At 41.0% G+C, this 12,912-nt stretch overlaps 1 protein-coding gene across 1 annotated transcript in view; it reads right to left on the reverse strand.

Moving 5' to 3' along the window:
- The window catches only part of dnah3 (dynein axonemal heavy chain 3), a 208,567-nt gene that overhangs the window by 153,824 nt on the left and 41,831 nt on the right, over window positions 1-12,912 (reverse strand). Inside the window, exons 4-8 of the mRNA XM_043712084.2 lie at window positions 12,650-12,719; window positions 9,637-9,817; window positions 4,868-5,057; window positions 2,504-2,699; window positions 1,383-1,508 (exon numbers count right to left, since the gene is read on the reverse strand). Of these exons, the coding sequence (XP_043568019.2) occupies window positions 1,383-1,508; window positions 2,504-2,699; window positions 4,868-5,057; window positions 9,637-9,817; window positions 12,650-12,719 (763 nt within the window). The remainder of the gene's footprint in view (window positions 1-1,382; window positions 1,509-2,503; window positions 2,700-4,867; window positions 5,058-9,636; window positions 9,818-12,649; window positions 12,720-12,912) is intronic.

A 12,912-nucleotide genomic window follows, 5' to 3' on the forward strand; every position in this document is an offset into this window, starting at 1 on the left:
CATTTGGATAAGTAGATGAATAGGAAAGGATTTGAGGGATATGGGCCAGGAGCAGGTAGGTGGAACTAGTTCAGTTTGGGATTATGCTCGGCTAGTTGGACCAAAGGGTCTGTTTCTGTGCTGTATAACTCTATGACTCTGTAAGAGACTGAATAGGCTGGGACTTTTTTTCCCTGGAGCATAAGAGGCTGAGGGAAGACTGTATAGAGGTTCATAAAATCATGAGGTGCATGGATAGGGTGAATGGCCAAGGCTTTTTCTCCAGAGTAAGGGTTTCCACAACTAGTCGGTACAGGTTTAAGGTGAGAGGGAACAGATTTAAAAGGGACCTAAAGGGCAACTTTTTCATACAGAGAGTGCTATCAATATGGAACAAGTTGCCAGAAGAAGTGGTAGAGACACTTTTACCGCATTTAAAAGACATTTTGACAAGTACATGGATAGGAAAGGTTTAGAGGGATATGGTCCAAATGCAGGAAAATGGGACTAGTTCAGTTTAGGAAACCTGGTCAGCATGGACGAGTTGGGCCGAAGGGCCAGTTTCTCTGCTGACTGACTATGATTCTTGAGGACCAGCATGGACATCTTGGACCGGGGCCTTTTTCCTTGTTGTTAAAAATTCTATGACTCCATGAATACTCCCTTTATTTTGCATTATGGGCCATAGGAATGTTTCAATTACCCTGGGACCATTTTTCACAGTCTGCCAACTCTGATGCTGCTGGAAAACATTACATGAAATGGCCCAGTCATTCACATCTCATTTGCTGGTTAGAGTGAGATTATAGCAAAGAAATAATTAGATAACTCACAGAAACTGGGGAAAACAGAAAAAATTACAAGGATCCTGTAAGGATATTTATTTTAAATGTGGAATAGTAAAATATTTTCAAGCAGAATGGGAGAAACATTTGTCACTCATTTCACCATGCCTGCATGAAGATAGTGTGAGATGCAAAATGTTAAAGAATCTTTTCAGTTCACTGGCATTCCTCACCTCAAAAATCCCCAAATCTTACTAAGGCACAGGGTGGCACAGTGGTTAGCACTGCTGCCTCACTGTGCCAGGGTCCCAGGTTCAATTCCTGCCTCGGGCAACTGTCTGTGTGGAGTTTGCACATTCTCCCCGTGTCTGCGTAAGTTTCCTCCGGGTGCTGCGGTTTCCTTCCACAGTCCAAAAATTGCAGGTTAGGTGAATTGGCCATGCTAAATTGCCCGTAGTGTTAGGGTAATTGGTCTGGGTGGGTTGCTCTTCAGAGGGTTGGTGTAGACTTGTTGGGCCGAAGGGCCTGTTTCCACACTGTAAGTAATCTATGTAATGAATAGCAATGATTGTACCATTCTAACATTGCTTCCATGAATATAAATTATACCATACTCACATGTTTTCGAGAATGTTCCGAGTCTCTGCACACTGCTTCTTCACAAGATCTTCAAACTCCTGAGGGAGCATAGGAAGATTTTCTTTTTTTATTTCCTTTAGTTGAACAAATCGGATATTATTGAACCTGAATGGAGCAGACAGTTGAATTATTAAACCCCAGGACACCGGCAGATTGAATTACATCCTCTTGTTACCACTTAGCTTTAATTGTTTGACAGTCATGTTGAGCGACAAAAAAAAACCATAAAACAATATTCCATCCACACTTAATGCTTTGATATCAATTCCAGGGCCATTCATCCGTTCCCTGTAGTGGTTATTAGAGCAGCCTTGACTTCATTTCAGCACCAATCAAACAGACATTCTGACAGGTTCAACTTGACTCCTGAGGTTTCCTGCAGGGAACTGTCAGATAGAGGTTGGACATCATGAAAGGGTTGCTGTATTTTATACTTCACCACTTGTCATTTCAGTTGTCCCTATCGCTCTCACTCTGACCTTTTTGTCATTCTGTTTTAATGAGTTTCAAACCCTAGTGGCCTTTTTTTCGTTTGAGAAGATGATTTCATTGCAACATTTTAATCATTTATGATAACAATAGTACAAAAGTAAAATTATGCAGTTGCTCGAAATATCACTGTTCCTTCACTGCCACTGGATCAAAATCCTGAAACACCCTCCATAACAGCATTGTGGGTGTCCTTGCTGCAGTTCAAGAAGTTGAAAATCACACAACACCAGGTTATAGTCCAATAGGTTTATTTGGAAGCACTAGCTTTTAGAGCGTTGCTGCTTCATCACACAACAAAGGAACAGCACTCCGAAAGCTTAGTGCTTCCAAATAAACCCATTGGACTATTACCTGGTGTTTGATTTTTAACTTGGTCCACCCCAATCCAACAACAGCTCCTCCACATCGCAGTTCAAGAAGGCAGCTCATCACTACCTTCTCCACAACAAATAAGTGCAAGCAATAAATGCTCACCTAGTCAGTGAGGGTCATATCCCATCAACAATTAAAAACAACTATATTTTGCATAAGTTACTAATCTGTGTAAAAGGCAAGCAGAAGGTGTTACACAGTCAGACTCAAAGTCAGCCTGGAGTTAATTGTCTTACTTTGTGTACCAGAAGTCCTGAAGTAAAGTCATCATTGGATTGACAATGAAGAGGTGAGACTCATTCCAAGTCTTAGCTTTATGGTATGCACTGTGCCAAGGAACTGGAGCACGAATTACACGGTGAGGAAAAGGCCGAGGGACAGAAGAGACAAAGAGTCGCATCCGTTCAGAAGGATCTTTTAAGATGTAGTTAACTGAAAAGAATTGTAATAAGGCACTAAATTAAATCCACAAACGTGCATCCCCGCTGATAGAAAATATATTTATGCTGAAGTAAAACCTAGGGGCAAAACATCGTGTCAAAGTACTTTAGGTGGTTGAAAATTAATTCCCCTCATGCGGAAAAAAAAAACTGAAGTCATAACCAACACTCTGATTCTCTGACACCATGTTGTACTTGTGGTTAGGTTCAATCTATGTTTTTCTAAAATAATGATATTATTACGATACAATTTATTTTTAATCAAATTCTGTTTGGGTCAGTTTTCTATGATTCTAATTCATTTTTAATCAAAATTTGGTTAAGTTTTCTCAGATTCTAAGTTACTTTTAATCAAATTCTGTTTGAGTCAGTTTTCAAATATTCAGAATTTTACCATTCTGACTTGGAAATATATCACTGTTTCTTCAATGTTAGTATGTCAAAATCCTGGAGTTCCCTCTCTAACAGCATTGTGTGTCTACCTACAGCATATGGACTGCAGCAGTTCAAGGGAATAGCTCAGCACCACTTTCTCAAGGCCAGCTAGGGACAGGCAATAAATGCTTCCCTGGCCACAGATGCCCAGATTCCATGAGTGAATAAAAAATAAATTGCAAGCTAATTCCCATTGGACACCTTTTGATCTCATGCAAATAATGTTCTGGGTATGATTCAGGAATGTTTGAGGCGTGTGGAAATTATATAAGGCCATTTCAAAACCCAGTTGGTGACAGAAACACAGAGGGTTATGGAGATTCTCAATAGCAGGATTATATTTGAGAACTGTGCAAAAAAAGTTGCCTACATCCTTTTCAACAGATTTAAAAATACTAGACCCCATGACTTTAATTAGCAGAAAGTAGATCCAGTTAAAACAACAAGAGTCAGTTATGCTCATTGAGCTTATTTCCTTTCTTCTTTGTGCCTATTATACAAAGCTCAGAACACAGACAGAGAGGATGCAGGGTCATATTTTAGAGGTGGTAGACTCCTCATTACTCAAGTATGCCCAAACTGTAAATTAAGAACAATCAAGGCTGAGATAGAAAGATTTTTGATAAGTAAAGGGATCAAGGTTATGGAGAAAAGGCAGGAAAGTGGAGTTGAGGATTGTTAGGTTAATCGTGATCTCATTGAGTTGTGCAATAGACTCAATGGACAGAATGGCCTACTTCTGCCCCTACTTCTTATGGTCTAACCTGTTAGGAGCCAGATCCTGGACTAGAGGCATCCAGAAGGTAAATTGCACACTTCTTTGACAGGTATTCTTATGATGATCTCCAGGCCCCACAAGCAACCACAGGCCTATTTCACAGCAACTTCTGCCCATCCCCTTTCCAAACATAGCCACTGCTTGTCCACTTCCCCCAGTCACAGCTAATATTCCCTCCTCGCCCCGAACTCTCTGCCACAAAGCTTCACAACCACAATCCATCCCCAAATCACCAAATGGGAACCTCCACTAACCATTTGCAAATGTTCATTCAGTTGCCCAATTCCAGCTTCTGATTTGCGTTTGACCACCCTCTCATGACCACTCAATTCAGTCTGTAGCAGCTTACTGGAATCTGGCCTTGCCATTAAAATTAGCAGGAGGACCTACCCCCACCCCGCTCTGTCCCATGACCTCAACCTTGTCAGGATTTCCATCCACTAGGTACTATCCATTAACAAAATTATTTTTAACAGGAAACTGGCACTAAGTTAAAATACTCAGCAAACTAATGTAGACACAGTGGGCCGAATGGCCTCTTTCAATACATAACAATTGTGTGATTCGGTGAATATTGAGGCCAGTATTTCTGGACTTTTGAGAAAAGTTGTTTCTGTAAAATAAAGTAGCTTCCTGTTACAGAAAAGTAATTTTTGTAAAGACAGATAATAGGACAGGAGGAGACCTTTCAACGAAATCACACTATACAGAAGAGGCCCTTCAAACCATCAAGTCTGCAATGACTAAAACTACTATAAATCCACTAGTCTCACTTTCCAGCATTTGACCCATAGCTCTGGATGTTATGACAGTTCAAGTGCTTATCCAAGCACATTTTAAAGGTTTCCCACCTCAACTATCATCCCAGCCAGTGCAATCCAGTTTCCAGATGACAAAACTTTTCATCAAGACCCCCATTCATTGTCAGTCAGTTAAGGTCACCTTACCAATGGCTTTCCTAAGGCTGATGTCATAGTCATTATGAACCTCCTCAAGCAATTCAAGGTGTAGCTCCTGCAAATTAGGAACACTTCTAAGATCCTTTGGCAAAAGTTGTTCTATTCGATCTATCTGTTCTGGCTTTTGTGGTTCAATCATATCAGGCAGGATGCCATGGTCAATGTAGTAGATATACCTCTGAAATATGAAAGAAAATGAATTCATTTGTAATTAAACACTAACAGACTTTATCCACGACATTTTAATCAGAAATAAAAAATGAAATGCTAGTTAAAAACATTTTGCAAATCCTATCATATTATTTAAAGATGTGGCTCACACTTTAATTACATTTTGGTTGACCCACTCCAATTTGTCAATTGGACCAACAGATCCATGTCGGGTGCATATCACTTGCCCTTCACTCGCTCCTAGAACATCTTGACACCAAGAACACTAAGAATCCTACTCATTGGCTACAGTTCAGCCTTCAACACTATCATCCTCTCCAGACTGATTACTAAACTTAGTGATCTTGGACTAAGCCCCACTCTCTGCAACTGGATCCTCAGTTTCCTGACCCACAGGCCACAGTCAGTGAAGATTGGGGACAATATTTCATCCTCACTAACACTCAACACTGGAGTACCCCAGGGGTGTGTACTCAGCCCCCTACTGTACTCACTGTATACCCATGACTGCGTCACCAAATACCAGACTAATGCCATTTACAAGTTCACTGATGACACCACCATAGTCAGTCGTATCTCAGATGGCGACAAAACAGACTACAGACAGGAGGTGGAAGACCTGGAAAAATGGTGCACTGAAAACAACCTAGCTCTCAATGCTGCAAAACCAAGGAACTCATTATTGGCCTTTGGCGGGATGTTACTCATGCCCCCCCTACACATTAACAGCACAGAGGTGGAACGAGTGGAGAGTGTCAAGCTCCTGGGAGCGATCATCCTCAACAAGCTTTCTTGGACTCTTCATGTGGACGCACAGGTTACAAAGGCCCAACTCCATCTCTTCTTCCTCAGGCAGCTGAGAAAGTTTGGCATGAGGGTGAGTACCCTTGCCAACTTTTATAGGTGCGCCATCGAGAGCATTCTGTCTGGATGTATCACTACCTGGTATGGTAACTGTACCATTCAAGATCGGAGACGGTTACAGAGAGTTGTGACCTCGGCCCGGACAATCACAAAAGCCAACCTCCCACCTACAGAATCCATCTACCAGGCCCGCTGTCAAGGAAAGGCCGCCAGCATTCTCAAAGATCCATCCCACTTTGGCAATGTTTTTCTACAACCTCTACCATCAGAGAGAAGGTACAGAAGCCTGAACACACACACCAGCTGGTTTTGTAACAGTTTCTACCCTACTGTTGTTAGAATACTGAATGGACTCACAAACTCTTAACATTCACCTGTACCTGTGTTTTTTGTTTTTGCCACTGTTTACCTATTATTTACTATCTATGCTACTTAACTCTGTGATCTGCCTGTATTGCTCACAAGATAAAGCTTTTCACTGTGCCTCGGTACACATGACAAAAAATTCAATTGAATTCAATTGTTCACATTTTGGAAGAATTTCACTTTCCATGAAATATAGGATTATATAGAATATCAAGTCAAGTCGCCATAGTCCTATTAGACTATGGGCTGCTCTCTCATTAGAGAGAGAGAGAGAGAGACGATTCGTGATGATTTAACCTGAGGGCCAGCAGAGTCTTTCATCGTAACTTCAGGCTGTGTGGCCTGTGAACCTACACTGTTGGCATTACACTGCTTCACAAATCAACCATTCAGCCGACTGAGCTACTCATAATCTATTTTAATGAGCCTCTGACTCCAATCACTCTTCCTTGCGAACAAATGGGAGTTACAATATTATCCGCTAGGACTGTGGTTGAGGATAGTATTGTTTATGGATCCCTCAAGCTTCTGAGCTGTATGTTCTGTGTTTTTACAGGAGAAAGTCAGTTCTACGGCTTCCCCAAGATCCAGATCTGGTTCAGCCAGTAGCTTCCTTCGGTTCCATTATTAATTCCACAAACTAAGCGTTCCCTTAACATTTCCCAAAATGTTGACCAAACTTGCGGTCAATTTTTGCAATGAATTCAGCGACTGGTTCCCCAGGATGTCTATTTGCCATGTTGAACCTTTAATGCTGCAATATAACAGGTGGTTTGGGGTCAAGGTGGTCTGATACCATCTCTAAACGTTCATCAAAAGATTTTAACCCTGGGGCTGCCAGATGGGTTAAACTCTTTATGATGCTGAATGGTTGGGACCCCAAAAGCGGACTTCCCTTGTATCCCACTCTTGTAGCCAATGTGCTAACTCAGGAAGCCCAACTGTAAAGGAACATCATTTAATTGTCGGACACCAAAATAGAGCCACCAGGCATGGGGTACATTGGCTAGTCCCAGCCCAGGACTGATAGTTCTCCAGACCCATGCCTGGGTCAGCTCTTCTCTCTATATCTGGAAGGGTTATCACACAGAACCAAATATTAAGACTGAGTTAATGAGAAATATCTTCAACCAGAGGGTGGCAAGCCTGTGGAATCCACAACTACAGAAATTGGTTGAGGCCAAAACATTATGTTTTCAAGAAGGGGGTTGATATTGCTCTTGTAGCTAAAGAGATCAAGGGATATGGATGGATGGGGAAGGGGGTGGGGTGGGGGAGATGGATAAGTGTACTGAACTCGATGATCAGAGCTGAAAATGTGCTGCTGGAAAAGTGTAGCAGGTCAGGCAGCATCCAAGGAGCAGGAGAATCAACGTTTTGGACATGAGCCCTTCTTCAGGAACTCGATGATCAGCCATGATCACTCTGAATGGCAAAGCAGGCTCAAGGGGCCGAAGCATTTATTCCTATTTTGGATCATTAAGTATATTCAAGGCTGAGATAGACAGATTTTTAATTAGTAAGAGAATCAAGGGTTACAGGGCAAAGGCAAGAAATTGAATTTGAGGAGAATCAAATCAGCCATGACTTCATTGAATGGCAGAGCAGACTTGATGGGCTGAATGGCCCACTTCTGTTTTATGGTTTTATCGTCAAAAATTTAATTAGCTTCTCCACAAATGTACATTATGAACACAGTAGGGAATAGTTGACCATTGCATTGATTGCCAGCAGTGTAACTCTGGGGATTTAAATGCAGTGTCACAAAGAATTCAATGACTTTACATCAGCAGTTAAGGTTAATGAAGGCAGCATCTTCATGGGCCATAACCTTACAAATTAGCCACATCTCACCCATTTCACCACTCTGCCTTCACTAACCTACCAACTTATTGCCTCATCTCACCCTCAGCAACTAGCACTGCAAGAGGCTTCACATTCACATCTTACATACACTGTCAGCTACTTGACAATGGCACGCTCATCAGCCAAACATATTGCACCACACTCAATGACAACATTTCTTCTTCGTTGAGCATACAAATCAGGAACAAGATTAAGCCACTCCCCATGAACCTGCTTCACCATTCAGTAAGATCATGACTAATCAGATAACTCCACATTCCTGCCTACTCTGATAACCTAACACCTTCTTGCTTATCAAGAATCTATTTACTATCTACCTCTGCCTTAAATGTATTCGAGGACTCTGCTTTTCCTGCCTGCTGAGAAAAAAAACATTTTGCCTTATCTCTGTTTTGATTGAGCAATCCTGATTTTTAAACAGTGACTCTTAGTTGTAGAACTTCTCACAAGAAGAAACATCCTGTGCTCATCCACACTGTCAGGACCTCTCAGAATATATATATTTCAATCAAGTTGCAGATTACTCTTCTAAACTCTATGGATAGAAACTTAGTCTGTCCAGACTTCTCTCATAAGACAATCTGTTCATTCTGGATATTAGTCTCGTACACCTTCTCTGAACTATTTCCAGCACATTTTCATCCTTCCTCAAATAAGGATACCAATCCTTCCCATAGCATGTTAGGACATGAGCAATAATTAGAGAGAGCAGCAGTTAACCAGAAAAAGAGATATTGCTACATTACCTCCTACTCCATAGAGGAAATTATGCTGTTAGTCATTGAGGGAGACAGACAGAGAGAGAGAAAGACAGAGAGAGTGTGAGAGAGTGATAGACAGAGAGAGAGAGAGAGAGAGAACTTTAAGGGCATTAAAATTGTCATTGGATAAACATATGGGTAAAAGTGAAATAGTGTAGGTTAGATAGGCTTCAGATTGGTTTCACAGGTCGGCGCAACATCGAGGGCCAAAGGGCCTGTAATGTTCTATGTTCTATAGCAAGCAGTAGGAATGAACCCAATGTCCCACATCCTACCTCCCCACATCCCACAATCTCTTGTGATTTACGAGCTACATCCATTTCACTTTCCCCCACTTACCTCACCCCAGCCTATCCTGACAGGTACAAAACAGCTGCCAGCTGGTTGAAAACACCAAACCTGAGGCTGCAGAACATTGAGTATAAGAAGTGGGTGAAGAGAAATCACTAAGACTCTTGTAGCCACCAATTCAGATACTGGCACCACGTGAACATCAGCCTCATCATCATGTATGGTGCAACAAACAAGCCCAATTGAATTTATACCATTGAAGAAAATCTGTCCATGTTTGAAATGACTAGAACAAACTGGTCAGCTCTTGAGCTAAGTAATGAGCAATTTTTCATTTCTTCCACCAACATAATTTGACGAAGGATATGGCAGCATTGTCCAATTCAAGTTACTTCTGGCTCAGTAAGAGAATCTCTCTTTAAAAATTGATGTATTAACCTCATAATCTCTATCAGTAGGGATCCCTTCTAGTTGAGTAGTCTCTTCCTCTTGCTCAAGGATTAAATTAATTTGTTCCACTGGTGTCATTGGTCGGCTCCCAGAAATGTCCATTGCTGTTGAAGGTGTTGGGCCTGAGGTTCCTGGAGGACCTGATGCTCCAGGCCGACTTGTTGAATCCCTGAAACAAAATAACAGTTTTACACTCCTTCTGCATTGTCCCTGGTGAGAAGGACAAAAGATTTTCCTTCACTTAAATGTGAATGAGCACTTCTGACTAAAGAGAGTATGACATGAAATGAACTTTGATTATAATTGCAAGCTGAAATAACTTACTGACTAATGATAGGAGACAATTTTTTTTTTAATTTTCAGAATTGGTGAAACAACTACAATTCATCGTGTCTTCAATGCAACAAAACATCCCAGATTCTACTGAATGGCGGATCAGGCTCAATGGACCAAACTTCTGTTTCTATTTCCTTAGCCAAGGAGCATTATAAATGACAGAGTGTCATTTTCTTTCATTTTTTCATGGGATGAGGGTGTCACTGGCTAGACCAGCATTGGTTACCCTTCCCTAATTACCCAGGACACCTTGGTAGTGAGATGCCATCTCAAACTGGTTTGCTAGAACATTTCAGAAACCAGAGAGTCAATCATATTGTAGTGGGCTACACCAGGTAAGGATGGCAGATTTCCTTCCTTGAAGGACATTAGTGAACCAGATGGGTTTTTAATCACAATCAGTGATGGTTTGATGGTCACCATTACTAAGGCTAATTTTCAATTCCAAGTTAATTACTGAATTGAACTTAAATTCCATCAGCTTTCACGGTGGGATTCAATGTCCTGTGGACACCTTTTCCAGTGATATTACCACACCATAGTATTTTCTATAAACAGGTGCGAGTTGGAGCTAGACAGTGAGAACTCTATGTTGTCTATTTGGGTGAAGATCCACCACATTATATTCCAATCAGAGGAGCAGGCAAGGCGAGGATCCTTGTCAGCCTGGTTCCTGAAGAAAATTTTTACCTGTTTGGCTGAGGCATGATATTTGTTTTGGGGTTTTATTGTGGGTTGACCTAGGGTGCCTCTGTTCAGTATTTGGCCTGAAGAGGCCGACAATTGCCTTCACTCACATGGTGTTTCCCAAACTCAGTCGAACTGGTGAGGGTATCCACTTCCATCAGAATTCTCTGCAACTCATAGACTCCACTTGCCACATTTTCCAATGAGTCGAGAGTGTGTTACTGGAAAAGCACAGCAGGCCAGGCAGCATTCGAGGAGCAGAAGAATCGACGTTTCAGACATAAGCTCTTCATCAGGAATGGATTCCTAATGAAGGACTTATGCCTGAAACATTGATTTTCCACACTGTAGGGATTCTATTTTCTTCAAACAGTGTCTCATAATCCCCTTAAGGGTTAAACCAAAGTCATCTTAATCGAATGAAAAATCCTGATAACGATTCCCCTGGGTCTTGAATTGTGAGTAAATCCAATAGCATCTCAGAATTAGAGGAGGGTTGGGGTTGTAATATTACTTAATTAAATCTGTCAACTCTTGAAAGGTTTTAGTATCTGGTGCTTCAGGGTAAGTTAGACTCCTAATAGCCGAAAAAGCTGTGGGTCCACAACCTCTCAGAAGAATTACCCATGCTTTTCATCTGCCCCAATGCCATTTTCCCAGAAGAAACAATGCATTCTTTTCACATACTGGGCCCAGTCTGGTGATGGCAGAATTATATGAATTAAGGTTCCCAAATAAAGGCATAAGCCAGAAATGCTTACCCTAGCTGTTGTGAGTGGATTTCTTCAAGAGCATGCTTTTCTGTCATTGCCACTGAAATAACTCCACAGAAACCAGTATCCTGTCACTTAATTACCCTTTATTTACACATGGAGCATCCTTGACACTGAACCAGCTCCCACAGAGCCAGCTCTCAGAGTGAACAGAATGTCTCACTCTCTTATTTTAATCTGTCAACCAGGGCTCCATGGTTGGACCAGATTAACAGCCCCAATCAGGGAACTCATATTCTATGAGGTCTACCTGGCTGACTTTGTTACAATCACTACAGTCGGTTTTAAGGAGTGTCTGAAAGGTAGAGAGCAAGATAGAGAGGTGTAAGGAAGGAATCCCAGGGCTTGTAGCCTGCCGCCAAACATGAAGTGGTTACAATTGGGAATACATGGGAGACCAGCATTAGAGGAGCACAAATCATTCAGAGGCTTGTGTGCTGCAGGAAGTTACAAATGGTAGGGAGGACCAACACCATGGATGAAGGGATTTGAAAACAAAGATGATAATTTTAAAATTAAGACATTTGTTTTGACTGGGATCAGTGTAGGTCAGTGAGCACAGGGAACAAGAATTGCAATGAATTATAAAACTCCTACAGGATTACTATGAAAAGCTTAGCTTTCTGAAGGCTAATAAATGCAAAATGATAGTCATTTGCATCTGTATTATTTAATTTAAGTAATATCAAGTCAACTTCACCTAGTTAGCAAATGATGCGTACTGCATGTTAACAATATCCCATTGCACTGTAATAAGGTTAAATGGCTCACACATCTTGGGATGATTTTTCATTCTATGAATTACAATCTCTTAAGTAGCATTCTGATTAATTGTTTGACAATGAAAGAAAACAAAATATATTTTGGCTAAAAGTATTTACGAACTGCGAAGAATGTTAGGCTCTGCATTAACTCTTAACAATGTGATGACAAAAATATTCTCTTAGGATCTTAGTTGACTACATTCTGGCTTGCATTTATGAAAATGTTTGAACCCACTTCACTAATTAGGCATGAGTGTGAAATTTGCCAGGACAAAGCCTCACCAACAGAAAACACAAGTTACAAAATTAAGGTTCCAGAGATTTAGGCTTACTCCTGCTATCACAGTAGGATACGTTGAAATCACCTGTAGTTTTTAATAAGGTTAATAAATGCCATTTTAAAAGCTATCAAATTGGAAGAGATAAGAAAGGACAAATTACCTTTCATCAGTGATCTTGCTTCTCAATGTAAGTTTTCGTCTCTTCACAGCAGGCTGCTTTGCTTTTGTAGCTGAACATTATCAGTTAAGGTTAATCCAAGAAAACAGGTTACCAGCATGATCATCTTTCAACTGAAGCTAATGTTTCAGAAATCATACCAATTGCTTGGAAGAACAATGAACCATAATGAACACACAGCCTTTTAAAAGACTTCAGCTAGGAATTTCTTCATGAGTTCTCCCAATTTGCTAGTGGAACTTTGG

Source organism: Chiloscyllium plagiosum, unplaced genomic scaffold (genome assembly GCF_037043375.1).
Source record: "Chiloscyllium plagiosum isolate Xiang-an unplaced genomic scaffold, Cpla_swu_hap1 HiC_scaffold_20, whole genome shotgun sequence".
NCBI lineage: Eukaryota > Metazoa > Chordata > Chondrichthyes > Orectolobiformes > Hemiscylliidae > Chiloscyllium > Chiloscyllium plagiosum.